The 25,283-nt window shown below is 38.2% G+C and overlaps 2 protein-coding genes and 1 long non-coding RNA gene across 8 annotated transcripts in view; 2 read left to right on the forward strand and 1 right to left on the reverse strand.

Moving 5' to 3' along the window:
- RWDD2B (RWD domain containing 2B) overlaps nucleotides 1–25,283 on the forward strand; it is a 1,177,964-nt gene that overhangs the window by 474,354 nt on the left and 678,327 nt on the right. The gene's annotated exons all lie outside the window — the stretch shown is intronic.
- Nucleotides 1–25,283, forward strand: part of GRIK1 (glutamate ionotropic receptor kainate type subunit 1) — a 406,887-nt gene that overhangs the window by 229,863 nt on the left and 151,741 nt on the right. For all 6 annotated transcript variants that reach the window (XM_050784706.1, XM_050784709.1, XM_050784707.1 and 3 more), the window contains exons 2-3: nucleotides 20,078–20,245; nucleotides 24,148–24,405. In XM_050784706.1, the coding sequence (XP_050640663.1) occupies nucleotides 20,078–20,245; nucleotides 24,148–24,405 (426 nt within the window). The remainder of the gene's footprint in view (nucleotides 1–20,077; nucleotides 20,246–24,147; nucleotides 24,406–25,283) is intronic.
- LOC126950746 (uncharacterized) overlaps nucleotides 12,334–25,283 on the reverse strand; it is a 148,426-nt gene continuing 135,476 nt past the window's right edge. Inside the window, exon 4 of the long non-coding RNA XR_007724274.1 lies at nucleotides 12,334–12,716. This is a non-coding gene — a long non-coding RNA (uncharacterized LOC126950746). The remainder of the gene's footprint in view (nucleotides 12,717–25,283) is intronic.

Genomic DNA, 25,283 nt, shown 5'->3' on the forward strand with positions numbered 1-25,283 from the left:
GCCCATTAAGAATTTTGTTTTAGATCCCTGCTCTTCTCTGCATCTCCTTCACTCTTATCACTGGATGTAGCTCCCTCTATTTCTCTAATCAATATGATGAAAGGCAGTGTGCTGACAGCTGCTCAGCTTTAAGTCTGATGGCTTGGGTACCTGAAGAGAGACAGACTCATTTACTGTTGGTCCTTGTACAAAAGTCCAGCAAGAGAAACACTAGCACATGTTGAAACACTCAGCTGTCAACATAGCATAATGAGGCCACTCTTACCTCAATCTGAACAATGGTATAGAAGCATGAGTGGGAAGAAAAAAAAAAAAACAGTTTCCAAAAAGTGGTGGAGTAAATATCTTTACTATAAGAAGACAGACTGAATTACATAAAACTATAAAAGTGTCATGATCAGAAAAAGAGTTCAAATGGAGCTACAAGACATTACAAACTAGAAAAAGTATGTGCAACTATAATTGGAAGATCCTTTCTTTCCTTAATGCATAAATGCAAAAGAAGATAAATATGGACATTCAAAATGGGCAAGACAAAGACTTAGGAACTAACAAAGAAGCAATCCAACAAAATACAATAAAATCATTGTGGAAAAACGTTCAGTTTCATTAATAATCAACAAAATACGAATTTAAATAACCATAAATTGAAAAGTTTTTTTCCTAAGAAGTTGATTTCTTTTTATTTACAATACTTGGAAATTTAGAGAAATGTGCACTTTCATATACTTGTGGTAGGCATGTAAGTTGATACAATATTTCTAGAAGGCAATTAGGTGACAGGTATCAAGATCCTTAAAAATGAACCTGTTCTTCATAATACGTTATAATTTTGCATAAAAGAATTAAGGAAACAAAGAGATGTACCAATACCATTTTATTCACAAGAATTTATTCATTGAAATGCTATTTTTATGGCAAAAAATTGGAAATGAATATAATGTTTAGCAATAGAGTTATATAAATAAACTTTTGTGTTTTTAGGTGGAATATTGTACATCACTAAAATTATATTTGAGTAAATACTAAATAACATGAAAATGTCATTAAGAAAAAGACACAAAAATACAACATTTTATATGCAATATGATTCCAGGACACATATATGTGTGTGTATACACACACACACACACACACACACACACACACATATTTATATGTCTGTATATGTACATATATACACACACCATATTTATAAATACACACAGCAAACAGGATTGGAAGAAAATACACCCAAATCTTAATACCATTAACTCTCTAGGTAGTAGAATTTTAAATTATTATTTTTCTCCTTTATTCTTTATTTTCAAAAAAGAAAAATTTCACAAGTTTTCTTTTTGCTTGCAGTATTGTACTTGAGCTACTTTGTTTTTCATTAGAAAAAATTTACAAAATCTTGAAACTTTTGAAGCTTAAAAACATGTCTAAGTTTTGAGTCAATGAGAAAATAATGTGTGTATTTTAAATATCTGTAAAATAAAAATGTAAATACCCACAATAAAATGTGTGAAATAAACCAGAATTACATAGAGAAGTAAATCTACAAACCCAACGCTTTAACAAATTTTTTTAAAGGATAAATACTTTGATAAATTTCAACAGCTAAAATGACAGAAAGTATAGATTGCATGGAAGCAGAGACCTGTAAAAGTCACATTGATACTATTTTCTGCTAATCTGTCAAAAAGACAAAAAGATTCCACGGTGTCTCTTGTAAGGGAAGGGGCTACTGCTTCCTTATACTAGATATTTATCTTGTTATTGCCTGAAAAATTACAGTCATGTCTCTATTCTGGAAAAATGCATCCTTAGGCAATTTTGTCATGCAAACATTATAGCTTATTACATGTCTAGGCTATATGGTGTAGCCTATTGCTCCTAGGTTACAAACCTGTATGGTATGTTACTGTGCTGAATACTTTTGGCAATTGTAACGGAATGGTAAGTATTTATATATCCAAATATAGAAAAGGTACCATAAAAATATGGCATTATAATCTTACAGGATAACCTTCATATATACAGTCTGTCATTGACCAAAATAATTGTTATATGATACGTGACTGTAATATGAAAATGAATGTGCTTGATGTTCTACCTCATGTTTTAAGAAGTTGAGTTAAAAAAACACTGAAGTAACTATATAATACCTTAAGCATTTAATTCAAGTAGTTAGAAATATATCAAGAAATATTAAATATGAGTAAATAAGGAGAAATTCAAAACAAGAATCAAAACCAAATAAGTGAATTAAAAATCAAAATAGGAAGGCATCAATCCAAGAATGGGTTACTCTTTAAATTTTAAAGTAGATAAAACTGCTGGAAGGAAAGAAGAAAGGGAAGGAGGGTGGTTGGTGGGAGTAGGGAGAGAGGGAGGGAGGGAGAGAAAAGGAAAGAGGCAAGGAAGGAAGGAAGGAAGGAAGGAAGGAAGGAAGGAAGGAAGGAAGGAAGGAAATGGAGGGAGGGAGGGAAAAGCAAAAGTTGAAATTAAAAAAATGGTAGCATAACAATTTAAATTCCAATAATAATTGTTATATAATATTAAAAATAGGTATATGAAAAATAATTAAAATAGTATCTTTTTGAAATAGATAATAGTCTAAAATAAATAATAATTAAAATAATGTCTTATTGAAATAGGTAACAGTCCAAAATAAATTCTCGAAGTCTACTCAAGAATATCAATAACTAAAGAAAAATGTTTTTCGTTTGATCAAAGAACTCTTGATAGAAGCATTCAGAGCTACACAGTTATACTGATCAGTTTTTTTAAGCTGAATGGAATTTCTATACTTTTCCAGGACATAAAAATCATTAGAAAGCTATCCTTCACATTTTATTAAGCTTAGATAACCTAATGACAAAATTGACAAGGCCAATACACAAAATAAGAAAGCTTATATCAAATCTAATTTATTAATAAATGCAAAACGCTACATAAAGTATCAACAAATCACTTTCAGCAGCATATTGAAAGAAAAACTCTTACTGATCAAATACAGCTTATCCCAGAATTGCCAGAATGAGTTAATGTAAAGAATTGTATTCATATGAAATAACTCATTAGAAGGGCAAATTGAACTCTGAAAAATATTTAATAAAATTCAGTGCCTATTGAGACATGAGTATAAATAATATTTATTTTAATTTGCATTTATTATATTATATTAAATTAATAATATAGCATTTATTTCAATCTGCCTTCCAAACCATAAGTAATGGCATTTATATTTAAATTAGGAACAAAATAAGATGACCCATTGTCATTTTCTTACTCTGAAAGTTCTAACCAATGCAATAAACAAAACAGAAGTAATGAATATTTGAAGAGTACTACATTATGAGAAAACTCAAAATAATAAAGAGGAAATTAAAGTATTTCATAATGTGAGAAAGTGAGCCAATGTAAATACACACACACATAAAATTAATAACAAAAAATACGTATTATAAAAGATCAAACTCAATTGTGAAAAAAAACCTGCAAAATACCTAGGAAAAAATATTTTATGATTTTGTTTTTGAAAACTATAAAACAAAACTGATCATATAAATATCCTGATGTAAATATAAATGTGCCCATGTTCTTAGATACAAAGATGGAATTTAAAACAATGTTTTCCCCAAATATTTATAAGTTTAATGATATTCTCAACAAAATTCCAGTGAATAAGCAAATCTTTTCAAGATTATCTGAGGTCAGGAATTCGAGACCAGCCTGGCCAACATGGTGAAACCCCATCTCTACTAAAAATACAAAAATTAGCCGGGCATGGTGGCGGGCACCTGTAATCCCAGCTACTTGGGACTCTGAGGCAGGAGAATTGCTTGAGCCTGGGAGGTGGAGGTTGCAGTGAGCCAAGATGGCACCACTGCACTCCAGCCTGGGTGACAGAGCGAGACTCTGTCACACACACACACAAAAAAAAGAAGAGTAAATGGATCCTATAGAAAGGGTCATTTACCCAGCAAGTTTTAGAACCAGTATTAACCCAGTGTGATGCTACTATACAGATGGATGGAACAGAAGAGTCCAGAAATTAAATTATATGATAATTATTATGTCACAAAGGTGGTATAACAGATCAGTAGGAAATTATAGACATATATGTGTGTAGGTGTATGTATATATGTAAAATTATAAACAGCATGTGGTATACAATTATATATTGCGTATATAATTATACTAGCCTTTCTTCTAATACCACACATCAAGATATTTCAAATGGATTAAATGAGCTAAATTATGAAAACACAAAAATCTTATTAAAAACCCTAATATCAATTATATTTATCAATTATGTGGGCTGAGGAGAAATTTTGAATTCCAACAGTCCCACATAGGCTAGATTGTGTTACTGTAACAAATGATTCTTCCAAAAAAACCAAAAAACAAAAAACAACCAAAAAAAAATGAGGTTTAAAATAGAGGCTTACAAGATGGATTCTTGTTGAAATGACTGTAGTGAGTCTGTTGCAGGCTCTGCTCCAACGTCCCAGCTGAAAGAGCAGTCACTGGGCAGAGGGAAACAGAAGAGAGGTCTGGGAATTCTCTCACTAGTAGTGAAGTTCTCTGGCCAGGAAGTGACACCAGAGACTCCTGCTCACAAGTCATGGGACAGAGCTAGTCACACAGCCCCAACCAACCCCACGTCAGGTACAATCCACGCATGTATTCAGAAGGGAAAGAACCAGAAATAGTAATAACTACTATGAATGTTTCGTGTTTCAGGAAAAAATTAATATATTTGTAATTATAAATATAAACATTTCTCTGCCCAAAAACCTAATCAACATTAAGAACTAAATAATAAACTGAGAAAACATGTGCAATAAAAAATAGTGACCGTTTTATATCATTATGAGTAAGAAAGTAACATATCAATAACAAAAACAATGATATCTCAGGATATAAAAAAGGCAAAAGACAGGAGGAACAAGTGATTTAAAATTACAGATGTATAAATAGGTAGCAAATAAATTTTAAAATTAAACTACTCAGTAATCAAAGGGATGCAAATTGAAGCAATAATAAATATTTTCTATAATACATTGACCTAAAATCATACAGATTTTGAGGGAGGTTGCAATTCAGTTGGGCATTTCCACATGTTGAATGCATGCACATATGAATTTGTTCAGCCTTCACTTCTGCAGGTCCATGTAGCATTATATAATAAAAGCCTAAATTGTTTATACCTTATGTTTCATAATTACAAGGCATTTTACTTTCTCCAAAAACACCAAAAATGCTGAATGTCAATCATAATAGAATGTATAATAGTGAAGAACTGACAACAACTTACCCAAAAAAGTGGGGTGGATTAAGAAAACTGTGAATATCCAGACAATGAAATACTAAGCAGCCATTAAAAAGGTGGATTATGTTCAGGAAAAGATACCTATGTGAAAATAACAGGAAAAAATGGATAGAGTCAGGCCAGGCACGGTGGTTTATGCCTGTAATCCCAGCACTTTCGGAGGCCAACGCAGGTGGATCACTTGAGGTCAGGAGTTTGAGACCAGCCTGGCCAACATGATGAAACCCTGTCTATACTAAAAATACAAAAAATTAGCTGGGTGTGGTGGCACATGCCTGTAGGCCCAGCTACTCAGGAGGCTGAGGCAGGAGAATCGCTTGAACCCAGGGGGCAGAGGTTGCAGTGAGCGGAGATAGTGCCATTGCACTCCAGCCTTTGCAACATGAGTGAAACACTGTCTAAAAAAAAAAAAAGAAAGAAAGAAAATCGGATAGAGTCATCTTAACTATTTCAGAGAAAATTCAGGTATGTGTAGGAAAAGAATAGAAGGAAATTCACCAAACTGTTGTGTTAATAGTGATTATTTCACAGTGTTATGGTTGCATCTTGTTTTTTTCCCCTTTCTTTCAATGTATTACCCAATATATAATTGTATGTGTGCTTTTAAAATAAAATTATTTAGAATAAAAAATGTCTCCACACACATCAGATACACCAGAAAGTAAAATGCCTTGAATAGGCTGGGCACAGTGGCTCACGCCTGTAATTCCAGCACTTTGGGAGGCCAAGGCAGGCGGATCACAAGGTCAGGAGATCGAGACCATCCTGGCTAACACAGTGAAACCCCGTTTCTACTAAAAATACAAAAAATTAGCTGAGCATGGCGGCGGGTGCCTGTAGTCCCAGCTACTTGGGAGGCTGAGGCAAGAGAATGGCATGAACCAGGGAGGTGGAGCTTGCAGTGAGCGGAGATCGCGCCACTGCACTCCAGCCTGGGCGACAGAGGGAGACTCCCTCTCAAAAAAAAAAAAAAAAAAAAAAAAAAAAGCCTTGAATATCCATTGTGGGAGTTCACAGAGTGCAGCAGATTTAAAAATATATGCATTGAGCAGTCAAGTGGACTTTCAGATGCTACTACTTTAAAAATAAATGGTGTGTATTTCCAAAAGGTCTTATTTGCAGCATTCTGAACACAGATCCCTCTATGATATGATGTTTAACTGCCCTTTATTTTTGGTCAACTGGAAGCTTTCTTGGATATCTGTATTAGTCCAGCTTATCTGTCTTCATCTGGGACCTAACTACTTCACAAAGAAATTTTCTCTGAGAAATACCTTTCATCGAACTCATTCATTATTCACGTCAGTGCAAACTCTCAGTTCATTTTAAAGTGTTGGATCTTAGAATGAAACTGAGAGCAATCTAGGAAGGTATTAGTAACAGAAGTACCTTCTGGATTCTGGGGTAACTTACAGACAATAATAAATACAGAGTTTCAGTCAGACACTTTAAAGGAAAAGTGTCATAGTAAATATGTAAATGCTACATCTAAGATTCTGTAACTTTTTAGATGTTCTACAACACTGTTGTTGCCTAACATATCATTTTGCATACTTTTTTAAAATCAGTAAATGAATAATGTCATTAAAAGGATTTTTTTTTAATTTTCAAATACTGAAACAGTTAGAAATAATACAGAGATGTTTTAAAAACCAACTGGAAAATATTAAGAAAGAAAAAAAAGAGTCCAGAAACGGTGGCTCATGCCTGTAAACCCAGCACTTTGGGAGACCGAGGAGGACAGATCACCTGAGGTCAGGAGTTTGAGACCAGTCTGGTCAACATGGCAAAACCCCATCTCCACTAAAAATACAAAAATACAAAAAATACAAAAACTAGCTGGGTGTGGTGGCACACGCCTGTAGTACCAGCTACTCAGGAGGCTGAGGCAGGAGAATCGCTTGAACCCGGGAGCCAGAGGTTGCAGTGAGCCAAGACCGTATCACTGCAACGCAGCCTGGGTGACAAAGCAAGACTTTGTCACCAAAAAAAAAAAAAAAAGAAAAAAGAGAGAGAGAAAAGAATATAACAAGTGCATTTTAAATATTTACATTAAATGTCAAGGACATGCACCTTACCTGCAACCTATCTGTGAGATATGATTGATTAAAAAAAGATGCTGTTTTTTGTAGACATACCGACCATCTTAATGCTTAGGTATTTTTGTAAATGAAAAGATGACGTAAGATTTGATGTTGTAAATCTGATATGAATTAGATTAAAAGTAGTGTCATAATTAAAGGTCATATTTCTGATCAAGAAACGATGTCTAACTTTTCATTTCATTTTCATTAAAATGAACAAAATGAAAATATTGTTTCAAAAACAATATTTAAGACTGCAAATTATTTTAGACAGTCCCAAAGAGAGTAGATCTATGGATCAAACTTTTCAAAATGTGTTTCTTAAGACAACAATCCCACTGTATGTCACAGTTACAAGGAACACTGTCCTGTCATCAGATGAATTTGGGAGATACTGAGTTAAGCACTCAAATTGTTTTCTTTCCTGCAGGACTTCTGAGAGACAAATGTTATTGTATGGTGTGAATTTTTAAGAAGGATGAAATGAAGCAGTGCCTCCCAAACATATTTGACCACTAAACTCTCTTAATGTATAAGATCTCATGGGCAACATCTATGCACACACATTGGTAGATACTGCTCTGTGGGAGCTCTGAACCTCCATTTATTTTGGCTTCAAACATCAGTTCTAATCTTTAACAGCAATATGTTCTTCTCAGCAAGAAATTTCAGGTTGAGAAATAACAGAAATACGGAAGAAGAAAACTAGAAAATTGGGATGCAACACATAATATAGCTTCCCTGGAACCACAGGTTGTGAACTTGTTTTATTCCATTCTTTTAATTAATAAGGAGATAAATAGAATCATGAGCTCTTCAGCGTGAATATGTGTCATTTAAATGAGATGTTAAAAGCTAAAACTATAACTGCTCTCAAGAGACATTAAAGGGATCAGACTTTCATAAGAATGAAAGTTCGGCATGAATTCTTTGGCAATATTCCTGGCTCTTGCCTAAAATGTGCTGTTGAACAGGAGATGAGCCATACCTCCATGATATTAAGGGGCTGGCAGCCTGATGAAAAGTAAGCTTTGAAAGTGCTTGGGGACAATGGGCCGTGATTGTTGGGAGAGAGTGAGAAATCATCACTGAAAAGGCAGTAATGGAAAAAGTCAAGCAATCTCACTACAGACCTCAATAACCACCCTCCATCTTTCCTGCCTATCTCAGAGGCCTCTGTCTGGGCAGAACAAACTACTTTGTGAGGCATAGTGTGAAGGCACAAGGAGGAGAATAAGTTCAACTGAAGGACCATTTACTGGGGCCAACACACTACGACCAAATCACTGCATTTAGCTCTGAAAGAGAAGGCACATTTCGGTAGATGCTGTCCCGATCTTCGAGGAACAGGCAGAGCAGGATGTAGGCTTATTTTACACAAAAATAAATTCCTTGAAATATGTAGTACATTTTATGTTACCAAAAGAAAGGGAGAGTTCACCTTTGGCTGGAGGAATCAGGAAAGATTCCACATAGGAGACAAAAAGTAGGCTTTTTGCTTTGCTGATAGAATAATTGACTGCTATACTTACTTTCTTTTTCTGTACTCTTCACCAGTAATGCAACATGTCCCAAAAGACTGGAAGCTCTGCTGAGGGCAGGAAGCAAGCATCTTTCATCTTTGTACTTTCCACTTCTCCTAGCATACTCTTAGACATTAATAGATGGCTAATAATGTTTTATGAGTTAAACTGAGTATTGAATAACACTGGAATAAGAGTAACTTTGGCTTTGGGTAGTTTTTATGGCGCAACTCAAATTTATTAAGGAAAATTACAAGTAGTGTTTACTAAACTGTGCATAATCCACAGCCTTTCTCTTACTAGCTGCCCTCTGAAGTACATCCATAATTCCTTGCTCCATATTTTCTAATTCTTCAAAGGCCATTCCTAGTGAATTAATGCAAATCTCTTTAAGGCATCAAAGAGTGAGCCTGGATGTGGTTATTGTCTCAAGGATGACATCAAACCCCATTCTCGTGCCTCAAAGGATACCAATACCTGAAGACACTTATAGCAGACTGGGTCAGAGCCAGTTTGCAGTTGAAGCTGTCCTTGTCCTTAACCACAACTCTGTTCTTGGCTGGGACTTTCTGAAAGGTAAAAATCCAATCTCTTCTGTCCATTCACTTTCCATCAGGTCAAGAAACACCTGCTTCCCATCCAAATCCATCCAGCATGGGATCTTTACCAAGAATGTGTTGAGCTCCAAAGATAAACCAAAAACAGGAAAGCTGAGTGAGGAAGAGAGCATTTATCTAAGGGAATCCTAGAATTTAAATCTGTAGCCTTGGAATTAAAGGTGCAGTAAATATAGGCCTATAGTAAATTGCTTATGATGTAATAAACTAGAATTATGGATGTGGCAATAAAGAGAGGCAATAGAATATTGTATATTTAAGGAGCAGCTATCAGCAAAGGAATAGATCAAACTGCCATCTTGTTTTCTGTTGATAGCTTCTGGAATGGTTATTATTCCACAGGAATGCAAAACAGGAGTCAACACTACAAACACTTTCCATGTCTTGATTGTCAGCTAATGGTTTTACCTTTCTTCCTGGATGACCTCACAGATGGTCACAACAGGCACACAGAAGTTAGTTAAGGGAGCAAGCGAGCTTTGTTAGAATACATACGGTATCTTGGCACTGTCACATTCTGAATAGGAAAATACCATAAACAAAAAACTCAATGTGTTGTACAGTACAGCTATGTGCCATATTTGCAAAAATCATGCTAGAGAGTTAAAAATTGCTATTTGAAGAACTGAATAAAATAACATTTTACAAAGAGAAAAGAAACACAGCAATTAAAAGTGACCAATATGAAAACTTCCTAAAGAAGTTCCTAAAAAACTTCCTAAAGAACTTCCTAAAGAACTGAGATACTGCATTAGTTTCCTGTGTCTATCATCACAAATTACCACCGATGGTGGCTTAAAACGACAGAAATTTATTCTCTCACAGATCCCACAGGCCAGAAGCCTGAAATCCAGGTATTAGCAGGGTCTTATTTTCTCTGAGGGCTCTAGGAGAAATTCATTTCTTTGTTTCCTCCAGCTTCTGGTGGCTCAGTCATTCCTTGGCTTCTGGCTGCATCACTCCAGTCTCTGTCTGTTTTTGTTTGTTTTGTTTTTTGAGATGGAGTCTTGTTCTGTCACCCAGGCTGGAGTGCAGTGGTGTGATCACGGCTCACTACAACCTCTGCCTCTCAAATGCAAGCAATTCTCCGCCTCAGCCTCCTGAGTGGCTGGGATTACAGGTGCCCGCCACCATGCCTGGCTAATTTTTGTATTTTAATAGAGATGGGGCTTTGCCCTGTTGACCAGTCTGGTCTCAAACTCCTGACCTCAAGTGACCCATCTGCCTCTTTAAATCTACACGTACTCCTAGGTGATGCCATTCAGTCTCATGGCTTTAAATGCCACCTTTATGGTGATGACTCCCAAATTTCTATGTCTAGGCCCAATCTCTCCCCCATAAGATCCAGACTGATATATCTAACTTCACAGCTGGCCTCTCCACTTGGACTTTAAAAAAATAAAAAAATAATTTAAAAAACTTTAAGTTCAGTGGTACATGCACAGTTTTGTATATAGGTAAATATGTGTCATGGGGGTTTGCTGTGCAGATAATTTCATCACCCAACTATTAAGTCTAGTACCCATTAGTTATTTTTCCTGATCCTCTCCCTCCTCCCATCCTTTGTCCTCCAATAGGCCCCAGTGTGTGTTGTTCCCTTCTACGTGTCCATGTGTTCTCATCATTTGGCTCCCACTTATACATGAGAACACGTGGTCTTTGGTTTTCTGTTCCTGCAGCAGTTTGCTGAGGATGATAGCTTCACTTGGACTTCTAGTAGGCAGCACGAAAGAATCATGTCCCAAGTCAAGCACCTTCTGCATCGCTCCTCGTCTTGGTCAATGGCAATTTCAAGCCAAAAACCTGATGTTATCCTCGACTCCATTCCTCTCACTTATGCTTCATCAGCAAATCCTGCTGAAGTCCTTCAGATTTTGTCGAGAACTCAACCACTTTTTGTCACATCCCAGTCCCACTAATCTGTACAAAGCTGTCATCACCTCTCATCTGGATTATTGAAATAGACTCTTACTGGAATAGCCTATTATTGCAACAGCTCCGAGGGCAGATCTCCCTGTGCTTTGTTCTTGCCCTTCTCCTCCCTTCAGTCTATTCTTAATACAGAAGCCAGCTGGATTCTCTTGAAATATGTCATATCATTTCACTCCTCTGCTCAAAGATGGCCAGTGGTTTCCCATCTCACCCAGAATAAAACCCACAGCCCTGTGGTGGCCCTTAAGGCCCTCTGTGATCTGCTCCAATCCACCCGTCACTTCTCTGAGCTCATCTTCTACCAGTCCGAGCCCAGCTTACCCAACTTCAGTCTCACTCTTCCTCAAAAATAGCATTAGGCTGCTCCCACCTTAGACATTACATTTTCCCTGGCTGCAACGCTCTTCTCCCAATATCTTTAGAGTGGTTTTCTCATTACCTTCAGGCTTTTGCTCAAAAGTTGCCCTCCTAGCAAGGAATTTCCTTGCCTCTCACTCTGACATGTCAATGCCCGTCTTCCTGTTCGTGACCAATTCCCCTTCTAAAATAAAAGCTACAAAAGTAAGATGTGTATCTCTTGCTCACTGGCACATCCCAGTGCCTCACACAGTATCTGGCTAGACATTTTACAAATAAATGAAGAAATAAATGAACAAATCGTTGGATGAGTGAGTTATTCATTAGAATCATGGACATGATATACATATACATACACACACATATATACATACATATACACATATATATGATATATACACATATATACCATATATATAACCATGTATATATATATAACCATGAACTGAAGTAAAACAACAACAACTAAATATAGGAGAATTGTAATTCTATCACATTTCCAAAATGGTTATCATTGGAATATATTTACCATTACAAGGTAAGTTGAGTCCTTGAGAGGAACAAAATGGAAAACCATTATTTTCCTGTGTGGTTTTCTTTTTTTATCATTAAATGAGATTGATTCTCTGCCACAATGAAACATTGTCTGAAATTCCTTTTGGAAAGAAGAAGGTAAATTTAATACGTTCACTCACCTCTCAGCACAGGCCTCATCTAGAGACAGATGGAATCAGTAGGCAGCAGTGGAATTCCCTCCCTTTAAGGTTCTTACCCGTAACGATGGCTTCAGTTTTCACCATGTTACACTGAGTTGATTCGGATATCTCCCTGTTCCATGGAAACAGTCATTGAAAAGCAGGTTAGGAAGTATCCTTGGAACCTAAAAAAAAAAAAGTCAATCAGTGAGACCTAGAGCCAGGCATGCTTTTTTTCATATTAAGATTGCTGAATCCACCCCTTTGACATTATGATTCTCTCCATATGGTGTGGGATTAAGGGAAAGTTTGGAAGTCGTTGCTGTGAGTTTACCTTGGGTGTCCTCACAAATAGCACATCATTGATCTTAGCCTTCTCTAAGTGTTACCTTTTGCCTACAATGATTGTATTGTTGAACCAGCAGTTGTGATTGAGAACAATTCTCCTGTAAGTCTAGATGGAATTATGTGGCAAACCCAAAAGCCTTTATGACAACCCTTCATTGCACCCATCATCCCCACTTAAAGACCACCAGCTGGGTATACAGGATGCTGCCAACTGTGGCTTCCATCTGTGTTTATGTAGTCACAAAACACAACTGCCTGCATCCTCACTGCACCTCACTGGTTCAAGAGTCTACCCAAAACAGACAGAAACGCTCCTGTGTTGACGGAACTCTGCTGTCTAGACCAAGATTTCAAGTGAATTCCTCTTGGCTTATCTTAAATTACTGTGCTGTAAAGTCGGAATCTTATTAGAAGAGAATATTACTTGAATATATGTGATTTCCTTTAAAATTATTTTCAATTTCAAAGCCCTTGGGGGGGGGAGGGGGAGAAGAAGATGCTGGCCAGGCACAGTAGCTCACGCCTATAATCCCAACCACTTGGGAGGCCAAAGCAGGCAGATCACCTGAGGTCAGGAGTTCAAGACCAGCCTGACCAACATGCTGAAACCCTCTCTCTACTAAAAATACAAAAATCAGCCAGGCGTGGTGGTGCATGCCTGTAATCCCAGCTACTAGGGAGGCTGAGGCAGGAGAATTGCTTGAACCTAGGAGCCAGAGGTTGCAGTGAGCCGAGATGGCACCATTGTACTCCAGACTGGGTGACAGTGCGAGACTCCATCTCAAAAAAAAAAAAAAAAAAAAAAAAAAATGCTGATAAATATACTAGTCTGTGCTAGGTTTGCTATAAAAACAAAAACAAAAAACCAACCAAGTGAAAAAGACCATAGACTTGGTGGCTTAAACAACAGACACTTAATTTCTCTCAGTTCTAGAGGCTGGAAGTCCAAGATCAAGGTGTCAGCAGGTTTGGTTTCTCCAGAGGCCTCACTCCATGGCTTGCAGGTGGCCTCCTTCTGACTCGGCTCTCACATGGCCTTTCCTCTGTGTGCACAAGTCCCTGGTATATCTCTGTGTGTCCAGATTTTCTCTTCTTATAAGGGCCAGTCAGACTGGATTAAGGCCTACCCTAGCCGCCTCATTGTAACCTAGTCACTGTTTTAAAGACACTATCTCCAAATACAGTCACATTTTGAGGAACCAGGGGTGAGGTCTGCAACATATAAATTTAAGGGAGGATGCAGTTCAGTCCATAACAGTGACTTACAAAAACAGCAAGTCGCATCTGAGTTTCAAAGCTACTCCAGAATGTAGGCACAGGCCTTATTGTCTCATACCCTTTGTTTAGTGACCGTATGTGGCACCTTGTCTCAGGTGAGGGAACATACAGTATGAAGGACAGAGCATTTTAGCATCAGCATTATTTGTACCAACATCTATCCTTCCCAGAAAAGTACGGTGGGAATAATCAGGACAAGGTCCTTATAAGTAAATCCTAAATATGAACATGTATTAATTAGAAAGCATTAATTTTTCAGAATTCTTATCTATTCTGGTGTTTACAAGCAGTATGATTTTACCCTTATCATTTTAAATGGCACAAATATCCACATAAGAAAACAGACTCATTACTCAAAAAAAAAAGCCAAACTTCTTTCACTTTCTGACCCTTTGCTTGGACAATGGTGGGTGAGGTGGGGAAGAGGCTGGTGAGGTGGATATTAAGCATGCCCTCTGACCCTTGATCAAACTTCCTAACGATGATCAGACAGAGGATTACTGCCCAACAATTCCCAGTCTATAAAGACTGGCACGTGATCTGTACCCACTCAAACTGATCTACAACATAGAAAAGACAAAAAATAGATTAACAAAGGACAAAACATAGTTTAACAATACTTCTCATGCTTCAGGTACACATGAGCAATGGAAGAGAACATGGATAACTCAGGCCTGCCGATTTTGAGGTTTCTCACCCTCCTGTGTTCCATCTGCCATGCTCTACTTTTCTCAAGAATTATAGCAGAATGAAAAAGCTTTTTCTTCATCCTGAGCTCTCAGAGTCCTGCTTTCTCCCTTCACCCACTGCCCTGGCTTGGGAAATTTCAAAAATAAAAGGGGAGGCGGCAGCTTTGCCTCTCTTCCTTGAGCCTAAGCTAGATTTTTATTTCAATTTCCTAACCCTTCCATGGTCCGCTGCATTGTTAGGAGTAGAAGTCAGGTCAGCTCAAATGAGAGAGAGGGAAAGGAAGAGGAACAGAGGGATGAACAAGGTAGGGATTTCTTGTCTCAAATCAATGGGCCTCCAAATGAATGAGGCCAGAGGTTCACAACATGAAGACCCCAAAAGCCTTCAGACGTCTCATTCACAGCTCACACTCACAATTATTAGATAAAAGAAGTAAAAAGGGAGGAAGGGAGGGAGGCAGAGAGAGAAAGAGAAAAAGAAAGAAAGAAAGAAAGAAAGAAAGAAAGAAAGAAAGAAAGAAAGAAAAAGAAAGAAAGAAAGAAAGAAAGAAAGAAAGAAAGAAGAAAGAAAGAAAGAAAGAAAGAAAGAAAGAAAGAAAGAAAGAAGGAAGGAAGGAAGGAAGGAAGGAAGGAAGGAAGGAAGGAAGGAAGGAAGGAAGGAAGGAAGGAAAGAAAGAGAAAGAAAGAAAGAAAGAAAGAAAGAAAGAAAGAAAGAAAGAAAGAAAGAAAAGAAAGAAAGAAAGAAAGAAAGAAGGGAGGGAGGGAGGGAGGGAGGGAGGGAAGGAAGGAAGGAAGGAAGGAAGGAAGGAAGGAAGGAAGGAAGGAAGGAAGGAAGGAAGGAAGGAAGGAAGGAAGGAAGAGAGAGAGAGAGAGAAAAGAGGAAGGAGAGGAAAAAGAGAAAGGTAGAGAGAGAACAAGAAGGAGAGAAGGAAAGATGGAAGGAAGAAATTATGCAAGGGCTCCAATGTGTGTGCCCCTTTATTCTTCTTATTAAAGACTCTACATCCCGTTTTGTTGTACCTGAAGCTATGGGGAGGAGAAGGAGGGAGGAAGTGGCTAATCCTTAAACAGTCTGCCCACATATCAGGTAATGGTCTGACTCCTGTTAATGCCTTTCTCCTGTTTCTGTCAGATCTCACTTTTTTGGTACTTCACCAGCTTTCTATATACCTCGTACCACAGTAGATCTCTGGCATTTATCAGCAACCCTCTCTTGGAGAAAGAGAGTGTGATGGGGTCTTAAGCTAATGACACCTGGTGAAAAAATGAAAAAAAAATTTCTCTGAAAGTGACAAAACAGTTTACCTGCACACTACCCAAGCACATAATGAAAACACTTGTAATTCCCTTAAACCCAGGTTCATTTGGCTTTATGTGATAGACAGCTATACAGCGAAAGAATAGTTTTGAGGTGAGTAGTCAGTTCACCAGTTGGTGCCCAACTCCTCTTTTTATTTCCATTATCCAGGTACAATAATATAAAAACATATTTCTAGGGAATTTTTGAGTTTTCAGGGCACTTTGATTACATTTTCTCATTTGCTTTATAGAGCAATTCTCCAAGGGAAGCAAGACAACATTATTGGCCCACATGTATGAGACAAAGAACAACAGAAGTAACTTGATGAAATGAAAACATTTACATTTTTTGGAGATTCAGATACCAGAGTCAGTCCCAGACAATACTGTGACTTTGAATAAGCAGGATATAATGCGTAATCTTCCCATTCACTTTTTCATTTATAAAAATGGAAAAAATCCTCCTGTTGACTGTTATGAAGTGTAATTAAACATATGTAAAAGAGCGATTTTGAAATAATTTTATTTCTGATACTTAAAAATCCTCCTCAAAGAGGAAGTAGGTAGATCAGGTTTCAAAGTTCAGAATTTCTGCTTCCTATTCAGGTATTTGTTTCCTCCAAGCAGCCTACCCTATACAGATTAATGGTGCTCACATCCATGCCAGTGATTGACTTTTCCCCTAAATAGTTGCAGCCTGAACATCCTAAAGATGCCTTGGTCTCCCCAAGGATGCTGATTCTGAGTAAGACACAGTCTCTCTCCATGTGGGCTCTCCCTGTGGGATTGAGGAGATAGACAAGTAAATAAGTAATTGCTAATCATCACCGTGGAAGCCCTATCACCAGGCAGCCCTCTGTATGGGTCACCTAGATGGTGGCAGTGAGACGGCCTTACATCCACCTTCTGGTGACCAAGTGTCTTTTCTGTCATCTTGTCACCTCACTGTTCAGCATCCACCAACAGTTCTGAGAGCAACTGAAAATCAACTCCAGAGTCTCTCCCTACCGCTGTCTGACAAAAGTAAAACACAAATTCACTTGAACAGCAACATTTTTCCTTACGTTCATTTAAATGGCTCCTTAGCGAAAGCTTAACATTACCAAATAACTCTGTCACGTAATTTTCCTTTTTTTAATTTTTAGTTTTTGTGGGTCCATAGTAGTTGTATCATCACATAGTTTTCAACTATGATTTCTCAGAAGACAGGGAAATTATCTATACCTGAATGCCTCATATTATCCGCCTACAAAAGCCAGAAATATTTCCGAAAGGAACCAAAATAATTCACTATAAACCATCTTAGCTTTCACAACCCAGCACTGTAGTTAGTTATTTAATAAAGTCAGTTCAGCAGGAACATTACAGTTGTGTATTTGCTTATTGCTTTTCTTTCAAAGCAGGATCAGGGTAATTTCTTTGGATTAGAATCTGTCCGTTGGAGTTCACTTTCTAACAAAGAATGCACATAAATGATGCGTATGATGGGTGATTGTGATTTTCGTTTCAGATTTTTTTATATTCTTTTTCTTCCCCCTTTGAATGGGGAGAGAACTTAGAGCACTTGTAAATCAATCTAGAGTAGACAAGTTGGGAAAAACCTACAATTGACTTTTGGTAAGGGATCACTCAATAATGAGAATAGATTAAAAATAGCAGCCTGGGCTAGGCACAGTGGCTCACGCCTGTAATCCCAGCACTTTGGGAGGCCGAGACGGGCGGATCACGAGGTCAGGAGATTGAGACCATCCTGGCTAACACGGTGAAACCCCGTCTCTACTAAAAAATACAAAAAAACTAGCCGGGCGAGGTGGCGGACGCCTGTAGTCCCAACTACTCGGGAGGCTGAGGCAGGAGAATGGCGTGAACCCGGGAGGCCGAGCTTGCAGTGAGCTGAGATCCGGCCACTGCACTCCAGCCTGGGCGGCAGAGCGAGACTCCGTCTCAAAAAAAAAAAAAAAAAAAAAAAAAAATAGCAGCCTGGGCTAGGCACAGTGGCTCACGCCTGTAATCCTATCACTTCGGGAGGCCGGGGAGGGTGAATCATGAGGTCAGGAGTTCGAGAGCAGCCTGGCCAACATGGTGAAATCCCGTCTCTACTAAAAATACAAAAATTAGCCAGGCATGGTAGCGCGCACCTGTAATCCCACCTACTCAGGTGGCTGAGGCAGGAGAATCGCTTCAACCCGAGAGGCAGAGGTTGCAGTGAGCCAAGATTGCACCACTGCCCTCCAGCCTGGGCAACAGAGCAAGACACCATCTCAAAAAATAAAAAAATAAAAGATAGGCCGGGCGCAGTGGCTCACGCCTGTAATCCCAGCACTTTGGGAGGCTGAGGCGGGCAGATTACGAGGTCAGGAGTTTGAGACCAACTGGGCCAATATGGTGAAACCCCATCTCTACTAAAAATACAAAAATTAGCTGGGCGTGGTTGCACGTGCCTGTAGTCCCAGCTACTCTGGAGGCTGATACAAAAGAATCACTTGAACCAGGGAGGTGGAGGTCGCAGTGAGCTGAGATCATGTCACTGCACTCCAGTCTGGGTGACAGAGTGAGACTCTGTCTCAAAAGTAAATAAATAAATAATATATGTATCAGCCTGCCAGTTAGAAGTACTCAGCATTTCATGAGCATCAGTTAACATGTGTTTTCAAAAGAAATGAGGAGTATTGGTCAATCAAGGAGTAACTTAAATGGAGATGGGTTAAGAAAGCTTCCACTGTAGATCCTGTGTCTATTAATAATTCTAGGACATCTCTCAAAGAGCATTTAAGAACTGTACAGTCAACAGCACTTACATTGTCTCTATCAAAAGTCAATGTCTCAAGCAAAATCAGAGCTACATTCTCTGATGAGGCTTTAAGCACTAATATTTGTTACTGTTGCTTACAGTGAGGTCCTCATGTTTAAGACACCAGAGCCTACCTGGCACATGTGCACTTGCTCAGTGAAGGGACATATTTCTCTAGTTACCAGATGCAGGTTTGCTTTGGACTAAACAGTTTCTAAAAAGAAAAGAAAAAAGAAAAAAGAAAAGAAAGAAAAAATACAGTTTTTTGAATATTCTCGTGAACTTTGGAAAGTACTAGAATATGATCTCAGAATTCTGAGCCATGAAGCACAAAAAAGAACATTTTTATCCTGAAAAAACTAACAGTATGTATGTGTCATTTTGATCCCATCAACTCTGCATGATCCCCTTAGAGTCTGGAATGTAGGCTTCTTAACAGAAAGATCTTCATTCTAAAGAAGAATGATCCTACAAGGTTACAACTCAAATTATGTTTAGGTCAAGTACGGTGCAATTCTTGTCCACATCACAGAAAATCGCTTTCTGCCATATTATCGGTTACACTTTTATGCCACTAAATATTTGGAATACATTTGCCATCTGAGAGACGGTATACAGTCCAATATTGGATTTAAAATCTTAAGCATACATATGCAGTTAGTCCTATTTATCTGCATGTGGCACATGCTGATAAACTTCACTTTTAGCCCTGGATTTGGGATCTGCTCTGACTATTCCTCTATTTATCACTTGGGGTCTTTTATTCATATATTTGCATTCTTTTTACTGGCCAGGCGTGGTGGCTCATGCTTGTAGTCCCAGAACTTTGGGAGGTCGACGAGGGTGGATCACCTGAGGTCAGGAGTTCGAGACCAGCCTTGCCAACATGGTAAAATCCCGTCTCTACTAATAACACAATAATTAGCCAGGCATGGTAGCGCACACATGCAATCCTAGCTACTCGGGAGGCTGAGGCAGGAGAATCGCTTGAACCCAGAGGCGGAGGTTGCAGTGAGCCAAGATCACACCATTGCACTCCAGCCTGGGTGACAGAGCAAGACTCCATCTCAAAAAAAAAAAAAAAAATTACATGTGAACCATGTGACTAATGCTTCTCATGCATCTCTTTTTGCTTCTGCAGGAGGGATTTTTGAAACAGTGGAAAATGAGCCTGTTAATGTTGAAGAATTAGCTTTCAAGTTTGCAGTCACCAGCATTAACAGAAACCGAACCCTGATGCCTAACACCACATTAACCTATGACATCCAGAGAATTAACCTTTTTGATAGTTTCGAAGCCTCACGGAGAGGTAACTATTTTCCCACTTTTAAAAGCTTCTTTGGGTGATGTGTCTGCTCTCCAAGTCACCTTCTTTTTGCTACCTGCCCTCTTTTAAAGCAGACATCTTTGTGCAAATGGGTTGCGGGAAATCTGGGTCTTTGATGTCACTGATCAATGCAATCTGAACTAACCTAATGGACGTTGCCGAGCACTGTTTTCTGGGCCTTTCTGATGAGCTTACCCTTCAGTGCCCTCCACTCTATGATTAACTAGTTCAGCTGTGAATGGAAAATGTCAAGCTTGATCTGTTTTTCTTTCCTGAAGCTGAGATACCACCATGAAATCGTGCGGTGCAGTCAAATAAAACATTGCGGAAGGTCACATCCACTGAGCATGTGGAAATGCCCAGGACACACATAACTGACACCCTGAATTTTAACAGGTTGTAAACTACTGAGTTTACCTAGCATCCTCTCAACTTTTTTTTACTCTTTTCCACAAAATCATAGAAATATGAAGATTAACCCTGTGAGAGCAATGTCTGTATCTGATCCCCTTTTTCTTCTGAACTGAAGCCAAGTGCCTAGCCTAAAAAATAATCTAATTCATATGTCAGCTGCAAGGTTTCTCTCACAGAAAGATTCATTCGGAATAGCGGGGTTTGTTTAGACATCTTCTGGACAATTCTAGGACAAGTCTTTGAAGTAAGACCACATTCTATCTAGTTGAGGGTTGGCTTCTGACAGGGACACTATCGAGTCACTAAATAAATGTGCTTATGTGAAAACAAAGGCTACTCATCACCCCAGATTAGGAGGGGTTCTTTGCCTCAGAGGGGAATCTTTGCCTGCTAAATACACACAAATACATGAAATACAATGAACACCATGTTTATGCTGATTTCCAGGTAACTAAATGCTGGTTGTTTCCATATAGAATTAATCTAGTTAGATCACAGGTTGTGTCCACCTGACACAGCCTTCTGCAAGAATCCCAGTGTTCTTTGCAAACAAAATATAAAACTTATTTTCTTAGGAGCACAGATAAAAAATTAACAACATAGAAGGACGCAGTGGCTCATGCCTGTAATCCCAGCACTTTGGGAGGCTGAGGCGGGTGATTAACGAGGTCAGGAGATCGAGACCATCCTGGCTAACATGGCGAAACCCCGTCTCTACTAAATATACAAAAAAAAAAAAAAAAAAAATAGCCGGGCGTGGTGGCAGCTGCCTGTGGTCCTAGCTACTCAGGAAGCTGAGGCAGGAGAATAGCGTGAACTCGGGAGGTGGAGCTTGCAGTGAGCTGAGATTGCACCACTGCACTCCAGTCTGGGTGACACAGCGAGACTCTGTCTCAAAAACAAAACAAAAATTAACAACATAATCTTTTTATATCTATGGCATGACTTAAGTATAAAAATATTTTCTTTTTCAAGATGGGTAGACTTTGAGATACCCTATAGGTCAAAATTGTCTATGGACAAATAATGAAACTGTATATTTATACAGAATTTTAAAGTTTCCAAGCTATCTTCACATAAATTATCTCTATAATGTAGAGACAGATCTATCACTTTTCTTTCTTTCATCTCTCTCTCTTATACACACACACCTATGCAAACAGACACAAACACTCATACACATTGTTGAGCAAATACTGTAGAAAGCCAACCACATTTAGCAATGAAGCTCGAAGCCACATAAAAATTGAAAGCTTTCCTGTGATCTGAAGTACCTGGCATACTTGTCAATTAAACACCCCCAGAGCTTCTTAAAACTGGTAATTTGCTGGCAAACAGAACTCAAAAGGATTGATTTTCTGTCAAGTAATATTAGTATCCCAGAGCTAAATATTAACAGGAATCTCAATCCATTGCTTATGCTGGATAGAACAACAGTTCACACACTCCCATACTCTCATTTTATCTGGCTAAATAATGAAAACATAACCAGAAAATAAGCTTCTGAAGACAATGACAATTTACACTTCCAGCACATAATGCATAAAACTGTACATCTTCATAGTTCATGCAGTAATTCACCACCAAAGAGCAGAGTACCAGAAAGTTTTCCTTGTAAACATATGCTGTTCCATAGATCCCTGCAATATAGCTGTCAAAGCTGTATCAGTGATTCTGTCTGAATTATGTCAGGTAGCTACAGAGCCATATCATTTTTCTATTTTTATTTGCAGAATGATATTATTAAATACAATTGATGTATTAATTTAGCTAATTTGATATTTAATTATCTGATGACAGTTCTAAATTTGTAGAATTAAAATATAAATTTGAAAGTGTGTTTAAGCTTTTATTTAATTCCTACCAACATAAGATTAATAGGCACTATTTTACATGGTTGTAGAGGGCAAACTGCCCCAACCTTTCTGGAAGGGCATTTGGTTAATATGTTTCACATGACTTCAAACTATCTATACCTCTTAATTATAAGTGGTGACTTAACTTCTGGAAATCTACTCTTACAAAGTAGCATACGATGCAGAGAAAAATGTAAGAGCTAAGGTAAGTGTTATAATATTATTTAGAATAGCCAAAACTTAGGAGCAGCTTAAATGTTTTGGGGGATGTTTGTTTGTTTGCTTTTTGAAACAGAGTCTCACTCTGTCACCCCAGCTGGAGTTCAGTGGTGCTCTCTCAGTCCACTGCAACTTCCGCCTCCCGGGTTCAAGCAATTCTTGTGCCTCAGCCACCCAAGTACTTGGGACTACAGGTGCACACCACCAGACCCGGCTAATTTTTGTATTTTTAGTAGAGATGGGGTTTCACCATGATGGCCAGGCAAGTCTCGAATTCCTGACCTCAAGTGATCTGCCTGCCTCAGCCTCCCAAAGTGCTGAGATTATAGGCATGAGCCAAATGTTTTATATTGTAGGAATGCTTAAATAAATGATGACACACCTATTCAATGGTCTATTCTACAGACACTAAAAATATACTTTAGGAGAATTTGTAATGACTTGAAAGAAAAGACATGCTATGGTGTTGAACAAAGAAAGCAATGCATCAAGCTGTATTTATATAATGATTCTAATTTTCCCAAATATTAATAGATATTTTTCCAAAACGATAGGATTAATCACAGGGCCTTTTTATCCTTACATTTTAAACATTCTAAATTCTCTCAGTGAGTGCTTATATTCTTACAATGAGAAAAATACATTTATGTTATAAGTAAATTTTTCAATAGATATTGACTTGATTTATTTAGGCTACCTGTCCGCCGATACTGGGGTAGAAAGAGGCCTGACGTTGAGCTGAAGCTCCCGTCCAGTGGCCATGACTGTGTCCATTGTCTATGAAATGAGTGGGTTGGACAAAATGTCTTCTAAGATCCCTTTAGGCTATGCTATTTCATTATTTGAAAATTAGTTAGACATCAGCACTGCTTATGAACATTCTTTAGCAGTATTTCATTAATCTGGAACTTCTTTCTGAGTTTTGGAAAGATAGGAGCTAAAGCACTTTGGGGTAACCAGAGGTTCTGTCTTCTGAATTTTGTAACCATATTAATATTTTCAATGCCGCCCTGCTGCATGACAGAACTTAATTCATACAACATTCATTTGGCAAAGGGCTTGTTGATAACTAGAAGTGCTTTCAGGTAACACCATACGAAGCAAGGGATTTAGAATCCATCTGATTAAAGGTAATAAAGTGAGACCAGCAGGGAGTTGGTCTTGTGGTATATTGCTAATCAGTTCTAAGTTTACATCTATCATCATATTAGTAGCTCAAGAAAGTTGGAAGTTGGACCAAGTATATTTCCTCAATATAGGGATTGTAAAAGATTTTTCAATAGTTGCATTAAAAAGAGGAATCATGAACGAAAAAATTAAACTCATAGAACTCTCTTTTTCTCTCCCCCTTTCCCTGCCTTCCCTCCCCATCCTCTCCTCATCCTTGGGCATCAGCATGTGACCAGCTGGCTCTTGGCGTGGCTGCTCTCTTTGGCCCTTCCCATAGCTCCTCCGTCAGTGCTGTGCAGTCTATTTGCAATGCTCTCGAAGTTCCACACATACAGACCCGCTGGAAACACCCCTCGGTGGACAACAAAGATTTGTTTTACATCAACCTTTACCCAGATTATGCAGCTATCAGCAGGGCGATTCTGGATCTGGTCCTCTATTACAACTGGAAAACAGTGACCGTGGTGTATGAAGACAGCACAGGTATGGGACTCACCCAAGACCTTACCTGACCGTGTCTGCTCTGAACAAAGAGAACGAAAGTATCAACTAGTCATTAAACTCATCAGGTGGAGCACACAAAAATGCTCTTTTATATAAAGCTAACTGAATATTCTAAAGTAATTTAACAATGCATATGTATATGATTCACATTTATTTTTGTTTGTTGATCCTTTCTAATGACACTTTTATCATCAAATACAGAGGAACGTTTTTTAAAAAAGAAATATCACCTTATCGGGATGTGTTATAATCCAATCACAATATTAAATACGTATTTTCATTTTCCCAGCTCTAATAAGACTATGACCACAATTGAAAATGACCATGAAATGTGATTCCAACTTGATAAGTAGCTATGTAAATGTTTAGAAAAGTTTCTAAGTAAGTTAACAAAGAGGAATTCATTTAGAGGTTGTAGCAATAGAGTGGATTATTTCATGGGAAAGGGACTATGAATCCCCAGTGATGAGGGCTGAGTAAAGCTTGCATTCTCCACGTGCCTGTTTAGGGTGCAGGATGGAAATATGGCTGCTTGGAGTCCAGTCCTCATCAGCCACTTTCTCTGACCCACCCCTATTTGAATTTTACTTTACTGGCACCTCCCCTTTGCTTTCTGCTTATTATTCAGGCCCCTTTTTATTTAAAGTCGGGCAGTGACCCTCCATTGTCCACATAATAAAGTTGAATTCCTTCTAATTCAAAACTCTTCATCATCCAGCCATTTTCATTTTCATTAGCCCAGGCACTAGCTTCCCTCATTGCCTATACTCTCACATGAGTTATGATGGAAAGTTTTATCTTTTCTTCAATATCCCCACGTTCTCCTGACTCCTGTTTTCTAAGGCTGGCCCCTCACT

The sequence above is a fragment of the Macaca thibetana genome, chromosome 3 (assembly GCF_024542745.1).
Source record: "Macaca thibetana thibetana isolate TM-01 chromosome 3, ASM2454274v1, whole genome shotgun sequence".
Lineage (NCBI taxonomy): Eukaryota > Metazoa > Chordata > Mammalia > Primates > Cercopithecidae > Macaca > Macaca thibetana.